Source organism: Cornus florida, unplaced genomic scaffold, assembly GCF_030987335.1.
Source record: "Cornus florida cultivar Cherokee Brave unplaced genomic scaffold, ASM3098733v1 CherokeeBrave_3.0.0_Hap2_Chr01, whole genome shotgun sequence".
Taxonomy (NCBI): domain Eukaryota; kingdom Viridiplantae; phylum Streptophyta; class Magnoliopsida; order Cornales; family Cornaceae; genus Cornus; species Cornus florida.
Genome location: NW_026775571.1, coordinates 121,746,260 through 121,767,304, shown reverse-complemented (window position 1 = coordinate 121,767,304; position 21,045 = coordinate 121,746,260). Strand labels below are relative to the sequence as shown.

Genomic DNA, 21,045 nt, shown 5'->3' with positions numbered 1-21,045 from the left:
AGTGGTACAAGCGATATTTGACAACTCTAAGTCCATGGAGGAGTTGGTTGATTTTTGGACTCTTTGAGAGTTTAGAGGCCCTATTTGGCCTTGTGTTCCTTTTGAGGGTTGCGCTCCCTTCTTAACGCCTTTTTATACAAATCTTATGTAACGTCCGTGATTTTCTATTTATCATTACCTAAGTGATACATCATATATATATTGTAAGCAATTGAGTGTATAAGATATTTAAGAATTTGAAATTAATTAAAATACTTGAAGGTGAAAAAAAGAGTAGTTACGTGGGGAGAGCGCCCATATATCTCTCTAACGTGCAAACAGATTACATTCTTCTGTAAATATATATATGATAACTGATATGTTTAAGGAATTTTGGGGATATTTTACTAAGAAAGTAAAATATTTTTTGTAGAAACTGAGAGAGAGTTTCAATAAGAGAAGGTGAAGTACAAGCTTCTGCGTCATAAGGGAGGAAGGAGAGTTGAAATTGAAAAACTATCTTGGAAAGAGTTTTAGCCTAAGCAGAATTACCAGGCAAGTAATTCTCTTCTATGTTTTAATCTCAATTGTATGATTTTTTTTTTTTTTTTTGATAAGTAATAATAAATTAAAAAAGGCGTTCAATAGGGGAACGCGTCCCATAAACATTAGAGAGACCGGCGTCTAAGGCCTCAATTGTATGATATTTTTAGGCATGGAAATATATTAATTCTGTAGTAATGGTACTAGTATTTGTATTAAACTACTTTAATTAGAACTCTGTTAGATGTAGTAGATAACTCAAGCATTTAGGTTCCACATGTTTGTACTTGTACAATAAAGGTTCGGTTACTATTGTTGGGTACATTGAGTTTTAGTTTTACGGGTTGACTGTTACTATATTAAGTTGGAATATATACGAAGCATGTCCAGATAGGCAAATCTCTTATTTGGGTTCATATACAGTACATGAAGTATATATACATCCATTGTGTTATGTGAATCACAATTCCATGAGAATGAGCATTCTATGTGTATATATCTTAATTGACTAACATGGATTACCTGTTATAGAGAAGTATACATATGTGCGGGCTCGCAAACATATGGAAACCATGCGACATGATGGTTGCTGATGGGTTTGATTTATTACATGAACAACTATTGTATGATGATGATAAATAATATTGATGATTGAATTAAGGACTTGAATCATGCACTGTTTCATTTTGAATGGAGTAGGATTGTAGAGAGTCTATTACATATATAGAATTATATTTAAGTTTGAATAAGTGCTTACATAGCCGAGGCTTCAGGAACATTAATTGGAAAACTCATTTTGTTTAGGTCTCAAGCAGATCCGGTTGTTTGGCCTCCCATTGCATCTCTGGTGTCATGCTTTGTTCGTCGAAGTGGGAGAGCTTTGCGGTGGGTACGTCAGATCTGATGCAGATTATAGTGCAATCCGGTCGTGATTTGGGAAGAAATTTCACCGGAGCTTGTTCCTTCAACGGAGAGCCTTGAAGGCAGTGATGGCTCTCATCTTATGTTGGAAGAGAAATGGAACGAGATTCTTAGTAAAAGAAAAGGGGTTCTAGAAATTCAGCAGTGGCTGAAGGATCGCGAAATTCAGCGAGCAGTGAAGTTTATTGGAGGTAGACAACGAAGTGAGCTTCACGTGCCTGCCAAACGCGTCATTGATGAGCAGCGCTGGTGTACACGTGGTGACCGACGGGATGCCCCTTCAGATTCGGCTTTATCCTTATCTTTTGATGCTAAGGTGGGGGAGGATTTGTTTCGGGCTGTGAAAGGCGGAGTGTTAGCCGGTAAGATGTCAAGACAGGCCAGGAGGACTGGCCTGGTTTCAATCTTGGGCTCACTCAGCCTAAACCCAACAGAGCGAATTTGGGTTCTGGGCCTAATCGACGGGTACAGAAAGGGCCACTTAGATTTGGTCAAAGTGGGCAGCTTCAGGTTGGGTCTATTAGGTCTGGGCCTAATAGATAGGTACGAAAAGGGCCTAATTCCTTATTTATCTCTTTACCAAATACTGAACCTGGCCCTCAAGAATCACAAACCCATGCTAAGCCTTCAACTCATTTGTTGAAACCTGATAGGAGAACGATGAACGTCGGTCGCCATGGATCTCGGTGGACTCAGACTGAAAAACAAAAATGGGTTGCACGATCTCACACTTCTTATACAGGTTTGAGTTCTGATCTTTCTCTAAACGCTTTCTCTACCTCTACCTCTACTTCTTCTTCGGGTGGAGAGATAAGTAACAGGAATGTTGTGGAGGATGTATCGAATCAACAGAGAAGTATTATTGGGACTTCAAGTTCATGGCGAGATGGGTCAAAGTTGGATGTCTCAAAGGTCACAACTGGGAGTATGGGTTCTTTCAATGGAGTGACAGTTTGCGTTGGGAAAGATCTGCATTTCAAATTGAATAATGACTCAACTGTAGCTTTGCTTAAAGAGCTTCGGCTCTTTGCTGCGGTTGAAGGTTTGAGCAGTTTACCATCTGAGCATGAGGAGATTTTGCCAACCCCATCCAAAGAAGTTGATGCTTCGGAAACAGAGGGGAATTTGCAGTTAGGAGTGGTTGATGTTCCTTCTCAGCAGCATTATATATTGGAGCAGTAAAGATGCTTTGGGTGTCTCTGCAGAAGGTTATGAGGAACAAACCTTGTCTATTCTTCACGAAATTGTTGTAGGAAATGGTAGTACTGAACCAAATCGTGACACAAAAGAAGTCCAAGCCAGAAATTCACATCGGAAAGGCGAACAGGAAGTGAAGAATTTGATTTCTTGTGTTAATTATGACGGGAAGAATGGGACGACCAAAGAAAGGGGAAGAACCAGAAGTGGTAAACGGGGAGGAGGAGGAGAATTGATTGTTTTTGGTTCTTAATGAAGCTACGACTTATAACATGGAATGTTCGTGGTCTTAATGATCCGAAAAGAAGAAGAGTTGTCAAGGTAACTTTGAGGAAGTGGAGTGCTCATGTTGTCTGTTTACAGGAAACTAAGATGGCTGATATTACTGTTGAGATTGTTAGGAGTCTTTGGGAAGGTAGGTTTGTGGATTGGGAAGTGTTAAATGGCAAAAGGTACTTCAGGTGGTATTCTACTCGTGGGATCGAAGATGCTTGTCAAGTCTGAATTGTTGGAAGGGTATTTTCTCTGTGTCTTGTATGTTTCAGATGGAGGAAGACAATTTCAGGTGGGTGTTTTCAGGAGTTTATGGGCTGTTACTGATAGTGATAAACCAGTCCTGTGGGAAGAGCTTTGTTATGTGAAGGATTTATGGTCATTGCATTGCTGCTTAGGTGGGATTTTAATTCTGTTAGGTCCCCATTTGAGAGGTCCACAGGGGGCAGGTGGTCTTCAGAAATGACCATGTTTTCAGAATTTATTGACAGTAATTTCCTTATTGATATTCCATTGGAAGGAGCGGCCTTTACTTGGTCTAATGGTAGGGAACAGGTTACTTTTGCCCGGTTAGATAGATTCCTGATTTCTGGGGCGTGGGAAGAGCATTTTCCGAAAGTCTTAGGCTGTGTTGGTTAGAGTCACATCTGATCATATGCCTCTTGTTTTAGATTGTGGTGGCTTGAGTTCTAGACGCACTCCTTTCCGTTTTGAACACATGTGGCTTAGATCCGAGGACTTTCAAGGGAAGGTTCAGTCTTGGTGGGAGAAAGCAAATTTCACAGGCTCTGCTAGTTATGTGTTAGCTAGAAAGTTTCAGTTTCTTAAAAATGAGTTAAAGAGGTGGAATAAAGAAGTGTTTGGGAATCTTGAATGGAAGAAGAATAGAGTTCTTGCTGATATTGTTGAGCTTGATCGTCTTGACGAGGTGGGACAGAGTGGGGAATCTTTACGCTCTAAAAGAGCCTCTTGCCAAGCGGTTTTTGCTGAGATTGCTCATATGGAGGAGATTTCGTGGCGCTAGAAGTCTCGGGCTTTGTGGTTAAAAGATGAGGATCGAAATACAAAATTCTTTCATAAACTTGCCAATGCCCACAGAAGATGTAATCACATCGGGCGTATCCGGGTCAATGGTTCTGAATTGTGGAGGGAGGACGATGTGCGCGGGAGAATCGCTTCTTTTTATCAGCAGCTTTACACTGAGACTCTGGATTGGAGACCTACTCTTGATCGTCTTCCATTTAATTCTATTTCTGCATTGGATAGGGATAGAATTGAGTTTCCATTCACGAAGGAGGAAGTGCTTAAGGCACTTTCCAGTTGCAACGAGGACAAAGCTCCAGGCCAGATGGGTTTACCATGCGCTTTCTTAAAGAGAGTTGGGAGGTGGTGCGAACTGAGGTGATGGGCACTTTTCAGGAGTTTTATTCTCATGGCACATTTGAGAAATCTCTGAACGCATCTTTTATTGCTCTTATTCCTAAGAAGAGCGGTGCCTCTGATATTAAGGACTTTCGGCCAATTAGCTTAATTGGATGTTTGTATAAGCTTATTGCCAAGGTTCTTGTCTCCGGGATGAGTAATGTTTTGGATGGTCTCAATTCAGAATCACAGAATGCTTTTGTTGGTGGAAGGCAGATTTTGGATTCTGTACTTATTGCTGGGGAATGTGTTGACTCTAGATTAGGAAGTGGGGTTCTTGGCGTTTTGTGTAAGCTTGATATTGAGAAACCTTATGACCATGTTAATTGGAGGTTTGTTCTGTATCTGCTACGGAGGATGGCGTTTGGTGATAAGTGGATAAAATGGATTGAAACTTGTATTTTGTCAGTTATGTTTTCTGTTCTCGTGAATGGTTCACCTGCGGGTTTTTTTGCTAGCTCGCGTGGTCTGCGACAAGGAGATCCATTATCGTCTTTTCTTTTCCTCATTGTCATGGAAGGTTTGAGCAAGTTAATGAGAAAAGTAGAAGATTTGGGTTACATCAGGGGGTTCAGAGTTGGCAGAGATGTTGAACATCAGATGTAGATTTCCCATTTATTATTCGCTGATGATACTTTGGTATTTTGTGATATTGAAGTTTCTCAACTCAGATATATGAGGTGCACTCTCGCTTGCTTCCAAGCGGTTTCTGGGCTAAAGATTAATGTCGGAAAGAGTGTGTTTGTCCCAGTTGGGGAATGTTCCAGATATTTCCTCCTTAACTGCTGTTTTAGGATGTGGAGTTGGTTCTTTTCCTCTTCCTTATTTAGGATTGCCTTTGGGAGTTTCTTCTACTCGAGTTGGGAATTGGAATCCAGTGATTAATAGATATGAGAAAAGATTAGCAGGATGGAAAAAGCAGTATCTTTCTTGGGGGTGGGGGTGGGGGGGGGGGGGAGTCACACTCATTAAGAGTACTCTCTCATCCCTTCCTACCTATTTTTTTATCTTTGTTTCAAATTCCATACTTTGTTGCTGAAAGGATTGAAAAAATTCAAAGGGATTTTCTTTGGGGTGGAAGGGGAAAGGAGTTTAAGTATCATCTTGTCAATTGGGATCAAGTCTGCCAACCGTTGAGGTTAGGTGGGTTAGGCATTCGAAAAATTGTTCCTTTTAATCGTGCTCTCTTGGGAAAGTGGTTATGGAGATTTGGAAGGGAACGTCATCGTCAGTGGAGAAGAGTTGTCTCGTGTCGTTTTGGTGAGGAGAGTGGGGGCTGGTCATCTCTTCCAGTCACTATTACGATTGGCGTTGGTGTGTGGAAATTCATTCAAAAGGGTTGGGATGTTTTCTCCACACATATTAGATTCAAAGTTCGTGATGGCAGACATGTTCGTTTTTGGGAGGACCTTTGGTGCAGCGATCAATTGTTGTCTCACTCATTTCCTAGGCTTTACAGTATTGCAGTCAATAAGCATGTTTACGTGATTGATTGTTATCAACTTGATAACAATGGAGTTACGTGGGATATGCAGTTTAGGCGTTCAGAATTGGGAAATAGAGGAAGCTTGTGTTTTTTTGGATACGTTGTATAAACAGAAGGATTCTGGCAGAGAGTGTGATGATATTTTGTGGGTTCCTTTAGCTCATGGTCGGTATGGTATCCGCTCTATGTTCATCTGTTTGTCCAATTTCGTTGGTCCTGAGTTCCCTTGGAAGTCTGTCTGGCACTCTAAAGCTCCTCTTCGAATCGCATTCTTCGTTTATTGGGGAATATTTTGACATTGGACAATTTGAGAAAGAGAGGCAACATCATTGTTAATTAGTGTTGTTTATGTAAAGGTGATAGTGAATCCGTGGATCACATTCTTTTGCATTATCCTGTGGCGTTTGATTGTTGGAGCTTTATTTTTAGCATGTTTGGCCTTTTTTGGGTAATGCCTAGGCACTCCTCTCAATTGATTAATGCTTGGAAAAGGTGTCCTGTCAAAGAACAAGCTCGGGATTTTTAAAAGATTGTTCCACATTGTGTCTGGTGGTGCTTGTGGTGTGAGAGGAATAACAGATCCTTTGAAGGAAAAGAATCGTCTTTAGCGACTTTAAAAATTCATATTCTTCGTTCTCTGTTCCCTTATGTAAGAGGAAGTGCATGCTCCTCGACTGATGATTTCTTTGATCTCTTGGATTCCACTGGTCCTTAGACCTTTTTTTTCCTTGTATTAGGGACACGTTCCCCTTTTGAATGTTTTTCTAATATATTTTTACTTATCAAAAAAAAAAAAAAAACTCATTTTGTTTCGAAAATAGGTTGATAGTACTGACAAATGAATTGGGAAGTTAGGATGAATTTATTTTACTGGTACTGCACTTATATAATTATAAAAGCTTGAACTTCTTGTTATAGTAAAACCTTGTGATTGTCAGGGAAATAATTTGTTAGAAGATTGATTTTCTTTTAGGAAATTTTGAGTGGGTTGATGTGATTCAAGGTGGATTATGAATGAATAATATAATGGGCATCACTATAAAAATATAGTTATAAGCAAGAACTCTTGAGTTCTAGAAATTGGTACCTCATAAGAAATATTAAAATAATTAGTTCCTTGGTGAAATAGGCTGGAGTTGACAAGTGTTAGTTCATGTTTAAATGTGATTTTCGGACTCAGAATGGGGTGATTGTGATTGGAGAATTTGCAATAATGGAAGGTATTAGGATTTGGGTGAGCTGGATGTTAGTGAGGAAAATAGAAATAGATTCCAGAGAATTCTAGAAAATTATCAGAACTATTATGAGATGTAATTATGCATAAGTTTTTGGAATTAATTTAATTAGATGGTATTTGGGTCTATTGCAGAATTAATTAGCCTATAAAGAGCTACTTTAGTTCTTAAGTGAGAGTGTATGAGAATGGTTGTTAGTTAAATTAATTAAGTGTCTTATTGATTATAATGAGTATGTGGGGTTATAAGTTAATCAATGTATTATTTAAATGATTGTACTCTTTTCATAATTGAGAGGTGTTAATGGAATAACATGTTAAAGTGCTACTAAAAATGTAATTAAATTAAATGTTCTGTCCTTGAAAGGTGGATTTGTTCCTTGCCTATTATTGGATGGTTGGGTTCGTTCCTTACCACATACTAAAAGGTTGGATTCGTTCCTTGCCCGAAATTTCAGGATTTGTGGAATTAACTGAGAATTTAAATGATTAAAGATTAAAAGGTTATTATTATTACCTTAACTAATCAAGCTTGGAAGCTATTCCTTGATAAATGGAACCAAGTGGGAGAGTTGCTTATTATTACATGTGTATTAAAATATTATTAGCTTATAATATATTGTACAATTGTTATTAAGGTGTAGTAAGAGTTTTCTTGTTGAGCTGTCAGCTCACCCTCTATTTAACATTTCAGGTAAGGCACCTATGGAGCAGAATTGATGTTATGATAAGCATCTTTGTTATTGGTTTTAGTTGATTTCTTTTGTATGCAAGATATTATTGAGTGGAATAATGTAATTATTGGAATTTGTTTCCTTGTAATTCAAATGGAATGCCTTAACTTTTGCTTATATGTACGGTTGTTTTAATCCAGTTAATAAAGTCAGTTATTTGTTATTTTGCTGGATGATGAGATTTAAGTTTTTTTTATTTTTGATAAGTAAGAATTGTATAAAAAACACTCAAAAGGGGAGCGCATCCCAAGGAACAACAAGAAGCAAGAACCACTAAGCCTTCAAAGAGGCCAAAAAATCTACAATGTCCTCAATATATCTATAATCTCTACCCGAAACCCAACAAAAAAGAGTGGAAACAATGGAGAATTTCAGAACAGATATAGGTGACTCTTTCCCTCAAAATATCTCCTGTTTCTCTCAAGCCAAATGCACCACCAAATACAAAGAGGCGTAGCCCTCCATGCGTCTCGAATGTGAGCCCCCACAGAACAGCCTTTCCAAGCCTCAATCAAACCTCTAGAAGAGTCAGGCATGACCCACAGAAAACCAAACAGGCCAAGCATCAAATCCCAACAATCCTTGGCCAAAGGACAATGCAAAAAAAGATGGTCCACTGACTCTTCATCCTCACGGCGCATATAACACCGATTAACCACCACCTGATTCCTTCTTCTCAAATTATCCTGAGTCAAAATCTTTCCCAAAACAGAGGTCCAAGCCAAAAAGGCCACCTTATGAGGAGCCTTAGAATGCCAAACTGCCTTCCACGGGAAAGGACCTTCAGGCTCTTGAGAGAGACACCTAAAGAAAGACCGCACCTCAAAGCGACCCTGAGCATTGGGAGCCCAAATCCAAACATCAGAATCACCGACCATAACACCCTGCCGATACAACAACTCCAAAAGCAGATGGTATCGTCAACTTCCCAGTCCTGAAACAGACGCCTAAATCGAACATCCCAAACCAATCTCCCACTATCAATATGATAACAGTTGATCACCCTGGCCTGCCTATCCGAAGCAATCCTGAACAGACGAGGGAAAGTAAGAGCAAGATGGATGTCCCCACACTAGACATCCTTCCAAAAACTAATCCGCCTACCATCCCTGAGACGAAACCGAACATGATTGGAAAAATTAGCCCAGCCCTGTCGAATAAACTTCCAAACCACCACACCCCTAGGACCACGCACCTCAAGAGAGCACCACCCTCCTATACTCTCCCTAAATCTGCTCACCACGACCCTCCTCCAAAGCCAATGCCTCTCCACCCCAAACCTCCATAACCATTTCCCAAGGAGAGCTTTATTGAAAGGCACCAATCTTTTAAGCCCCAACCCTCCATTCTGAATCGGCTTACAAACTTGCTCCCAACGAACTAGGTGAAACTTGAACCCCACCCCCCAATCCCCCCAACAAAAAAAATTGCGCTGCAAACGCTCAATCCTCTTCGCCACCGAGGAGGGAATCTGGAACAAAGAAATAAAATAGGTGGGAAGACTAGAAATGGTATCAGAGTCACCCGCCCCCCTTTGGAAAGATACTGCTTCTTCCACCCCGCCAACCGCCTCTCAAACCTATCCACGACTGGATCCCAAACCCCCACACATCTCGAAGGAGCACCAAGGGGCAACCCTAGATAAGAAATGGGAAAAGAGCCTCTACGGCATCCAAGAATGCTCGTAAGGAACCCGATGCCAGGGACCTCACCGACTGGAACCAAAACACTTTTTCCAACATTCACCTTAAGGCCGGACACAACTTGGAACCAAATCAATACACATTTAAGATATCTGAGCTGGGACACATCTGCATCACACAGAACCAAAGTATCATCTGCAAACATCAAGTGCGAAATCTCCAACTGACTAGCAATATACCTGCCCACCCGGAAACCGCTCAGAAAACCCAACTCCACGGCCCTCCTCATCAACCTGCTGAGGGCTTCCATCACAAAAAGGAACAAAAAAAGGGAAAGCGGATCTCCCTGCCTCAACCCCCTCGACCTAGAGAAAAAACCCAACGGAGCTCCATTCACAAGCACAGAGAAACAAGCACTGGAAATACAAAATTCCTCCATCGCACTCCAAACCCCATCCTCTCCATCAGATAAAGAAGGAAGCTCCAACTCACATGGTCGTATGCCTTCTCGATGTCCAACTTACACAGAACACCTGGAACCCACTGTGCAATCTGGCATAAACACACTCACTAGCAATAAGAACTGAGTCCAGAATCTGACGACCTCCCACAAAGGCATTCTGAGAGTCAGAATGACTCCATCCAACACCTTCCTCAATTTATTAGCAAGAACTTTGGCAATCAACTTATAAATGCATCCCACCAAACTTATAGGGCGAAAATCCTTAACATCCAGCGCCCCCCCTTTTTTGGGAATAAAGGCAATGAAAGTGGCATTCAAGCTCTTTTCAAAAGAGCCCCGAGTGTGGAAAGCATGAAATGTGCCCATCACTTCCCCTTTAACCACCTCCCAGCACTCCAGAAGAAATCTCATAGTAAACCCATCAGGACCTGGGGCTTTATCCCCGTTACAGCTCTTCAACGCAACCAACACTTCCTCTTCAGAAAAAGACACCTCCAGACCAGAGCCCTCCTCACTAGAGATAGAATCAAATTGGAGCCCCTCAAGCAAAGGTCTCCACCCAACAGACTCTGTGAAAAGCTTCACATAGAAGTCAACGATACCCTTGCAAATCTCATCCTCCTTGCAAAATAACTCTCCTTCCACCCAAATCCTACCAATATGATTGCCCCTGCAATGGGCGTTGACCAAGCGATAGAAAAATTTCGTATTCCTGTCACCTTCCTTGAGCCACAGAGCACGAGACTTTCATCTCCACAAAATCTCCTCCATAATAGCAATCTCAGCAAATTCCGCCTGACATTCCACCCTCCTAGCCTTCAGGGAGTCCGCTATGACCCCCTGACCTTCCATCCGGTCAATATCAGCAATCCCAGAAAAGACTTGATTCTTCCTCCAGATAAGATTCCCGAAAACCTCCTTGTTCCAAATCTTGATGTCTTCCTTAAGAAGACGCAAGTGAACCGTGAGCAAATGGCTTGGGGTACCGTCCCCCCCAAATCCATCCCACCAAACTCGAACCCTATCCAGAAAACCCTCAGCACGAAGCCACATATTCTCGAATCTGAATGGAGATCGTCTTCTACGCAACCCACCACAATCCAACATCAACGGAACATGGTCAGAAATAGGGCGAGCCAAAGTAGCCTGAACAACATCAGCAAACTTCTCCTCCCAGTCTCCCGACACAAGGAATCTATCGAGCCGAGAGAAGGTAGGAGGAGAGCGTCCACTAGACCAAGTAAAAGGCCCTCCCTCCAAAGGCAAGTCAACCAACCCAGAAGCATCAATGAAAGCCGAAAAAGACTCCATGTCCACCTTCCCGTCGATCTCTCAAAAGGGGAGCGAATAACATTGAAATCACCCCTAATACACCACAGCAGCAACCAATGCCCGCCACGAACCCCTAGCTCCTCCCATAACATCAGCCTTGCCAGATCATCCGTGGGCCCATACACACCCGAAAAGACCCAATGGAAACCATCCTCCACCATAGAGAACACACATGAAATAGAGAAATTCCCAATCCGAGAATCCACCAAAGACACCCATCTGCTATCCCACAAAACAATAACCAAAAGAAAAATGCGTCCTTGGACATGCACATGCATAACACACACATAATCTGGTGCTATAAATCAACATGGAGGAGAGTAGCCTGGAAGCTAAACTGCAAGTGTCTGCCCAAAAAATGAAATCAATAGGCTAGAGGCCCAAAAGTTATCAGAAAATTCATGTATGTATATATATATATATATATATTTTGTGGAATCCATGCCATAGTAACATCTAGTTCCACATCCTATATTGGTTATTCATGTAACCGTTCTAAGTGAGATATATTTCTGGCAAAGGAAAAATAGACCCCTCCGTTTCTCAACAAATTCAACAAAAGGCTGTCTGGGTAACCCCTAATAAGTGCTGAAAACTAAAAAAATCCTATGGTTTCCCAATTAAATAAACTCGATAGCACATAATTAGTTAACACTTGAAATAATTCACTTGAGACTTGAATTTTCAATTATCAGTTAACAAGCTTGCAGAAAGGAAGTTTCAAAATTAAATTTGAATTTATAAACGTATCCTCGAAAACTATTTCAACTTAGAGTCTTTAGGATTGGTAATTTAACACTAAAATTTCCTGAAACAAATTTTAGGCTTATATCCAACAGCTTCAAAAAGATGAGAAAACTTGGGGAAAAAAAAAAAAAAAACACTCAAGCCTGTGATCTTTACACAGCCTGTCCCAAGCCAGGATAAAGGAGGGGGTTGTGTCAGGTAGCTTGAGCCTGGCGTGAAAATTTGTCATGACCAATATGAACATGAATAGGCCGACGCCAAGTAATTCCGCGGATTCAAATCAATTACAACCTACTCTTCTTATCGAACAAAACCATCAAAGTTCCTGTCAAAGTTCCTCTGCAGCGAGCCAAAAGGTTTGCCGGGAAAAGGCTTGGTTGTTGTCGTTGTTGTCACGGAAAAAGAAAAAATATCATGCAAGCTAAGCTCAGTCAGTCATGGAGAAAGTGAGACATGTATTCAAGCAGACAGACTCAGTTCTTCCCATCCCCTATTTTCCACTTCCAAGACACACACCCATGTGCGTGCACAAACCAAAAAACAAGTTGAGCTGGATTTAACATTATGCCGCTACGTGGCATGAAATTTTTTTGCAGTTCAATGGGGTATGTATCCAAGAAAACCATTACGCCTATAGAAAAAGCATAGATGAGGCACCTAAAATAATCAGAAAATAGATCATGTTCAAAGAATTTCAATACCTGTGATTGGTTAATGGTGTTTCTGATGTTGTCGCCTCTTTATTCTGCACCAAGGAAAATAAAAGGTAATTGGTAGTAAAGCTACTGAGGCTATGGAAATGCAATGCAAAGGAAAAGAAAATTAAAAAATAAAACGATAAAGAAAAACTTAATGCATATGTTATTTATCGATTTATGTTACATGGATTCAAGTATGTGTATGGGTGTGGGTGTGTAGGCATCAAACCGCCATAAATTCCAAATCTCTTGGCTGAAATGTGTCTAAATGTCACATGTAGTTATGTAGACACACCCAGCACATTTAATTTAAATACATTATATATTACAGTTATATGTTATATAAAAAAGTAGTATATGATATTATTATTCTTTAAGAATATATTCAATTAGAATTTATATTAAATGGAATGATGTGAAAAAAGAGGGGGATCTTCATCTATTTGCAAAACAATCTTCAATCAAACTTGAAATTTTTTTCTTCCACCATTATCACGTCTATTGGATTGACTCATTTGTATTCATGTGCCAAACACATATTCTAAACTCATACCAATGTTGTCTCATGTCAACAACAGTACAGTGAGGGGAACAAAAGAATTAAAAACATATATATATATATATATATATATATATATATATATATATAAAATAATGATTGGCATGTACCACCATTCGCTCCCGGTGCTCAGCAAGCAGAATTAGATCCCTGATACACAACTTCTGGAGGTCAATTTCATCCTCTGGAGTTTCCAGCAAAACCTTGTCCACTATAAAACAGAAGGTTGTTTAACAAGTAGCTGAAAAAATTCATCATGCCAGTCAAATTTAACACCGAGGAACTGAAGTTACCTCGCCTTTTATTTCGCCGAGTAGAGTGAGAGAACCTTTTAGGAGGCTCTTTTGTAGATTGAACTGTTACTTCATGGGCCTTGTTACGTTTTCGAACAGGCTTATCTTTCTCGGCAACAGGTCTCTTGGACTTTCTTGGCAATCTTTTATTTCGGGGTTCATTTTCCACGTGATATGCAGTGTCATTGTCTACAACAGAAACACTAGGACACTCTGCAGGGAAGTCCGCATAATCATGACCCTCATCCTCAGACTCATCAACAAGTTCACATGCATTGATCTGCTTTCTCAACCGCCTCACTGTTCTGCGGACTTCATTCTCTTGAACAGATGTGGAAACATTTTGATGTTCCAATGAAAGATCTGATATCGCATTAGTTTTTCTTTTTCTATGCTTAGCCCTCTGAATAACCTAACTCAAATTTATTGTTTATAAGAAAAAAGAAACACATCCAAAAAAAAAAAAAAAAAGGCTAGGATCAGATAAACACAAATAAACAGAAGTTGTTCGTGTTAAACAAAAAGTACCACAAAAGTCAAATGTCATACAACTTCTCCAGGCATTTCAGGAACAGTCTCCATTTGTTGTCCAGGGTTGTCAGCGTCTGATTGAGAAGTCCCAATAATATTTGTTGGTTCTTCATTCACTGTGAGTTCAGATGTAGGATCCGTGGGAATATCACCAAACCTCAATGAGGAGAAATCAACAACATGGTCAGGTGGGAATGCAGGGATTGAGATCTCATCAATGCATTCAACTTCAGAATGAACCAACTGAGAATCCTGGGGACATGAAATGCACTCAACTGCATCTTGATCAGAGATGCTAGCTCTCGATTTCTCCTTATCAATGTGTACCTTGGGCTTAGGTTGAAACTTGCCAGTCCGCCATCCTGCAATCAAGACGGCCTCAGTAAGAAATTCACCACAGCTAAATAGAAGCAAAACAAACAATCAAGAATGGTGAAATTTGCATATACCTGAGCTAGTGGTTAACTTGGACATAATATCTAGCTTATCCAGGCAAGGAAACACCTCCATATCCTGAAACTAACCGAAGTTCAAACCGAATTAACCCCATAACTATCTTTAATGAGATAATAGAATGGCTATAATTTAAAAGAACAAGAACAAGAAGAAACAAAAATAATCACCTCTGTTTCCAACCTTCGATCATCTACATAAAAATCTCCACCGCTATTAGAAACAGCAGCTTCTTCACAGGATCTAGGAGCTAGGCCCATGGAAATTTCAGAACAGGTGGGAGCTGGGGCAGCATTATATGCCCTAGAGGTTGAGACATCAAAGGAAGAAACCGCGGGAATAACAAGTCCCTCTTCTGTGTTTCTGGTATCAGAAACATTAAAATTTGTCATCTTTGAAGACACAACAGAATCTTCTGCCTCTGCATTTACAGTACAGGGCGTTGAGAAATTGTTCTTTAGTTCAGCATCCATGTCCATCTTAGGTGGAGACCTATTTGCAGTGCTCACTGCCAATGTAATACAAAAAGTAGTCAATAAATTCAAGCAAGGCGAAGAAATCTAACAACAGGTTAAAAGGCATTAGCTACTCACCTGTTCCCGTTGTAGATTGAGAAAAAAAATCATTAAAAGATTCCAACCCAAAAAAAAACCCAGAATGCCAATCTCCATTGGTTTCAGGCATTACAGAGTGTGATTGCAAACCATCTACGGGGTCCACACTCTCTCTAACGACAACATATTCTAATGAGGGGTTCACTGATTCAGAGCTTTTATTGTCATCGGAAGAATGAACTCCTGACAAAGAATCTTTACAGTTTCCCAGTGGTTCTTTAGTCCTGAGAGCCTCTGAGGTAGACAAAGATGAATACAGATCAGTTGATCCATTCTCCACAACATCAACAGTCTGAACTAATTGTGTGGAAGTGACTGACACGGATGAACCATTTCTTGGTCGGGGTTTGGCCTTAGGTTGAAATTTGCCACCAGCCCTAGCTGCAACAGCATTTAATATCAACAATTCAGTCCTTTGAAGCAAGAACAGCCCGTCATATACAACAAGTTGACAATAGTTTGAAATCATTACATACCAATCTTCGTAGCAGGATCAGGAAGGATATCATCAAAAGGGTCCAAATCAAACGCCATTGGGACTGCCTCAACCTAAATGGAAGTTCTGGTTCAAAAAGAACTAAAATTTTATGTAGATGCAATACTATAAAAGAGAACTACAAATCTTCAAAAAGTTTCTTGCCAATTCTCCAAAGCTAGAAAAACAATCTCCTCCATCATGTCATTACAACATCCGAATGCATATTATTTGAAAAGACCACAACCTATGCCTGCCACAGCTATATTTTCAAATAAATTTTTAATAGAACTTGCCAGAAGCAATGTCCATTTACACAAATAACTAACTTATCAAAAATAATAATAATAACACAAATAACAGAAGAAGAAAAAGCAAAGGAGCAAAAGTTGATGTACAACATTGAGAACTAATTGGTAAATATTCATTTGTTGATATTCCACATTGAGAACTTACTCGCTGATAAACTACACATAAACTCATCCCCCACCCCCCCAAAAAAAAAAAAAAAATTGAATTCACTTTTGTAAATGAGGAAAAATAAGATGTAGAAGAATGTGAAAGTTGATGTTCTCCTTAATCTTAATCACCTTTTGTGTTACAAAATTTTTATAATACTATGTAAAAGTTGGTGTTCTGAGAACATATGTATCATATTCTATATCATGCGTATTGAAAAATGAATTTAGGACAAGATTATTGAGTGATCTCAAAAGCATAAAATGAAACATCTGATTGAATAACAAGAATCAAACAAATCGTTGATTTATAAATATGCAAAATTCTGTATAAATTGGGAACACCAATTAAAATGAATGAAACAAACAAAAGAGTAAAATCTATTCTGAAGTGATGAGTGATATAAAGAATAAAGAACATCCTTATACCTGTAAATCTCTGATTGATTAAGAAGAAATATGCAAGTATTTCGCACTTCGGAGAATTTTCAAACAGGTGATAGATATAGAACGATATGCGACGGCAAGATGTGACTCAATGCAAAAGTGAACAGTATGTTGTTAGCTAACTTCTAAATTTTGCTCCATCTTGTAGGCCACTTAGAAGTCCCTTGCACATTTGCAAACACAAAATGACCACTACCAAGATGCCTCATTATCAAAAAGCACCCCTACAATATATAGCCGGTAAGAGTTTCGATAATATTTTGCTAATAAGCAAAGCATTTAATTGATAGAAATGTAGACACAACTAACTACAAGCAGGGTAATATGTGTTGAAAACTTGCCGGATACACCTGTTTGGCTCAAAGTGTGGCCCAGGGGCTTACTTGTAATTTTATGGGTTGAGGGCGTGGCAAGACCGTTTGGTCCAGATTTGCAGCTTAGCTGGCTAAAGCCAATGCGCCAAGCTAATGAGAGCCAAGCAAATATTCCTGATGCTACCGCCGTGGATGGCCTTAAGAAATGCCCTATCTGACTTGCGATTGTGGAGAGCAAGAATGACTCTCTCACTGATTTGTTTACTTCAGTCCTAACTGGAGGACTCTGTCCATTTTTTAAATGAGTTGGTTACGGAGGAAAGTGTTATACCATGAAACGAGCAAACAACAATACCTTTAAGCAAAAAGTAACTTTCACCTCATTAACTTTGAAACAGTACAATGAGCATCAGTTACAATCTATCAGACTCGTGGGCTAAGGATTACAGATTACACTAACGAAAGCACATAAATGAGAGTGAAGGAAACTTAAGAGATACTGATTACACTATGGAAGCATGTAAAGTGCAATGAAGAAAAGCTATAAGCTACGCTGTAAAAGAAACTATATACGGAAGGCTTGGAGCTCAAGGATGCAAGTATGGAAACAAGTGTTTTAGTGCAGGGTGCCAGGGACACCTCCATGAGATCTATTTATAGTAGAGGAGAAGCAAGGTCCATGACTGGATGAATGCCACGTGAACGGCCATGATGGAGGTCAGTGATAGTAAGATATTTTCCCACGTGAGGATATGGTTGTGGTAGACATGGATTGGATGTTTCGGGTGAAGCTGCACCCAATGTAATGACTTGGAGTTGCAATGCTTAACATTTTTCATTTTTTTTTTTTTTTTTTTTAAGGTAAGAAAGATTTTATAAAAAGGCTCAAAAGGGGAGCGCTCCCAAATAAGACGACCGCCATCAATAACAACACTATAGCTTTAACCTATCAACAAAATCCAAAAGACAATCCATTGACATACAATCCCGCCCATTTACCCAAAAGAATAAAGAAGAAAGTATACTATACTCAAGAGCCCAAATAGGAGACTCCACTCCCTCAAAGTATCTCCTATTTCTCTCACGCCACAAACCCAATCATATACACAGGGGAGTAGCCCTCCAAGCATCTCTAACTCGGCTCTCCACTGTACACCCTCTCCAAGTCTCTAGCAAGTCGACCGTAGATTCTGAGAACACCCATGGAATACCAAACGCAACCAAAAACAAAGACCAAACCTCCCTTGCCACTGAGCAATGAATGAGAAGATGGTTGACAGATTCCCCCATCTTCTTACACATGTAGCACCTGTTAACCACAAATTAACTTCTTCTTCCAAGATTATCAATAGTGAGGATGCTTCCCAAAGTAGCTGTCCACGAGAAAAAAACCACCTTCAGTGATGCTTTCGTCCTCCAAATAGCTTTCCAAGGAAAAGCGGACCAGGAAGCTCCACCATACTAAAATAGAATGACTTGACCTCAAACACCCCTCTCAAGGAACCCACCCACACCATCTCATCCATGCCCACCCCGACCACCACCTGGCTATAGATGAAAGCAAGAAAATCTGTAACCTCCAATAGTTCCCAATCATGGAACTGTCTACGGAACTGCATATCCCAAGTCACCCTTCCATTATCAAGGCAATAATAGTCAGCACTACAGCATCCCTATTCACAACAATCCGGTAAATTTGAGGAACCAAAGGGCCAAAGCCGAATCCCCACACCATCTGTCTTCCCAAAACCTGACATTTCTTCAACTTTGAACCTTGAACCGAATCCTTTTAGAAAATTCATCCCAACCTCTACGGATAAGTTTCCAAGAGCCCATACCCGCTGGGAATCTAGCCTCCGTAAATTGCCACCCACCATCACTCTCCCCGTAATGACAAGCGATGACACGCCTCCAAAGCTTAACATGACAACTTGGGACGTGCTGTTGGCTGTCAGGTACTCAAGCACCCCCATTCTGAGCCTGTCTTATCTTACGCAAAGCACATGTTGATTTGATGAAAAAAGTTATGGCCAGCCTTAGGAGTTATTTTGCATTGAAAGTTGTTACATTGGTTATAAGGCTTTACCATGGCATCACAGATGATGACGTGTCCCTTGCCAAAGGCTGACCTTGCATGGGGACGCCTGAGTTATTTATCCTTGTGAAAATTCCTCTACAAAATTTTGAAGTACTTCTCATCTTTATGTTCCGAAAATTTGGACTATAATTCAAATCCATCCAGTTACTTAAGGTGTGACAAGAGAGCATATCCAAGAGACAAGTTGACTATTGAGAAAACCTCTTGGGGGCCTTACATTTCAATAAAACAAAAATTGCATGATCACTTAAACGTACTAAAAATATCTTGTATATAGTTCTGATCATGGATTGTAATGCCTCTATCAAAATTCAATCTACAAATATAGGGGGGTGTGCTAGGTCCAAGAGTCCAAGATATTGCAGTTGTGGACTCTAATATACCTAAACTAGCATTCTCACAAGGACCATAGATGACAATTAAGGGTGCAACTTGGGCGGGCCGAGGGGTTAGCCCATGCCAAACCCAAGGTTTTAACACCTAAACCCCAACTCCCGAGAAACCCATGGCATCTCTATCCATGTTATACCGCACGGGTTTCTCAGGTTACCTAAAATTTTAATAAACTACCATTAAATAAGTATTACAAAAAATAAAATGTTAAAATATATAACTACATACGTTAAATAAATGGGTAAATTACACGGACCTCCTCTATGGTTTGTCATAATTACAGGGACCTCCCCTCTGGTTTGGGAATTTACACGGACCTCCCCTAAAAATGAAACTATCCTACACGGACCTCCTTTTCGTTACAGTCAACGCCAGTCAACGACGGATTCTGCTGATGTCATCCACTTAATTAAGTTAAATACCCATAGCACCCTTATCCCTACCATATATTGTTTCTCTCTCGTCTTCGTTCTCTCTCCTCTCTCTGCCTCCTACCAATGCAGGCCATGCCTTGGGTTGATGATTGGATTTGGAAAACTACTTGTCATTTGGGAGATGATGTTTTTACTATCAATGCTTGATGATACGAAGGTGGAAGATTGGAATTAAGGTGGCCATGTCTTGAATTGGTCGGGTTTGGATAAAGAATAAGGCAACTGGAATATTGGGGTTTGAGAGAGGAGAGAGAGTCACGACCTCGCCGTCGTTCTCCATGGTCATCGCCTAGTCTCTGTTCATCGCCAGAGTAGTCACTACGGCAGCCGAACACTCTGCTCACCGTTCTCCTCCTTTCTCTCTCTACCCCTCTCTATAATACTATATACACGTAGCAATCCACCCACCTGCCCACCACCGCCGTCTATTCACTCTCTCTCTCTACCCACCACCACCACCATTACCATCACCAATACCTACCACCACCAACAAGCCCAACAACGTTCACAAAAGCTAACCTAAAAACTGCAAGTATACGCCATTAATGGCCTCTCTACTCCCAATATGGCGGTGGTTTACTGGAATTTATTGCCGGATAAAATATTCTAGGTTTAGATTTAGGAACCTAGCCCGGCCACAACAGACTTAAAGTTTGACTGTATACCTTAAAATTCCAAATACTTTGGATCAGCTACACTGCTTTTTTCCTTTTTGTTTTTATCTTTTTTGTTATTCAAGTATAAGGTTGTCTTGTCCATTAAATTATAGGACATCTTGTATTTTTTCATAGTGACGTAAATTCATTTTTCCATTTATCATATAATGTGTACTAGATGCTATCCATTATATTAAAAACATATCTGCAGTTTCACTTCTACTCTTTTCTTGAATACATCATATATAAAAATCAATTCAATAATTGATCTTTTTTTTTTTTTTTTTTTTTTTTTTTTTTTGTTGAAAAGTAATAATTTATAAAAAGGCGTTCAAAAGGGGAACGCATCCCTCAAAAACAAAAGAAGGCCAAATAGGGCCTCTAAACCCTCATCAGATCCAAAAACTCTATAAGCTCATCCAAGGATTTACAATTTCTTCCTAGAACCCAACAAAAAAGGGTGCTAAGAATAGAGAATTTCAACGACCCAATATGATTTTCTTTTCCATCAAATGATCTCTTATTTCTTCAAGCCATAGACACCACCAGACGCACAAAGGAGTGACTTTCCAAGAGTCACGAGCTTGGGCCCCCACTATACAGCCTCTCCGAGCCTCAATCAAGCCTCTGGTAGACTGAGGCATAACC

General features: G+C 40.1%; 1 protein-coding gene across 6 annotated transcripts in view; it reads right to left on the bottom strand.

Moving 5' to 3' along the window:
- LOC132268770 (uncharacterized) overlaps positions 1-21,045 on the bottom strand; it is a 51,011-nt gene that overhangs the window by 27,835 nt on the left and 2,131 nt on the right. For 2 of the 6 annotated variants that reach the window (XR_009469366.1, XM_059769609.1), the window contains exons 3-10: positions 15,599-15,684; positions 15,102-15,503; positions 14,679-15,016; positions 14,505-14,574; positions 14,074-14,417; positions 13,525-13,936; positions 13,342-13,442; positions 12,676-12,719 (exon numbers count right to left, since the gene is read on the bottom strand). Coding sequence is in view for 5 of the 6 variants with exons in the window: in XM_059769609.1 (XP_059625592.1) it covers positions 12,676-12,719; positions 13,342-13,442; positions 13,525-13,936; positions 14,074-14,417; positions 14,505-14,574; positions 14,679-15,016; positions 15,102-15,503; positions 15,599-15,656 (1,769 nt within the window). In the remaining variant the exon portion in view is untranslated. Of the gene's footprint in view, positions 1-12,675; positions 12,720-13,341; positions 13,443-13,524; positions 13,937-14,073; positions 14,418-14,504; positions 14,575-14,678; positions 15,017-15,101; positions 15,504-15,598; positions 15,685-16,484; positions 16,727-21,045 lie in introns of all 6 variants that reach the window. The other 4 variants (XM_059769615.1, XM_059769640.1, XM_059769623.1 and 1 more) reach the window with 4 other exon arrangements.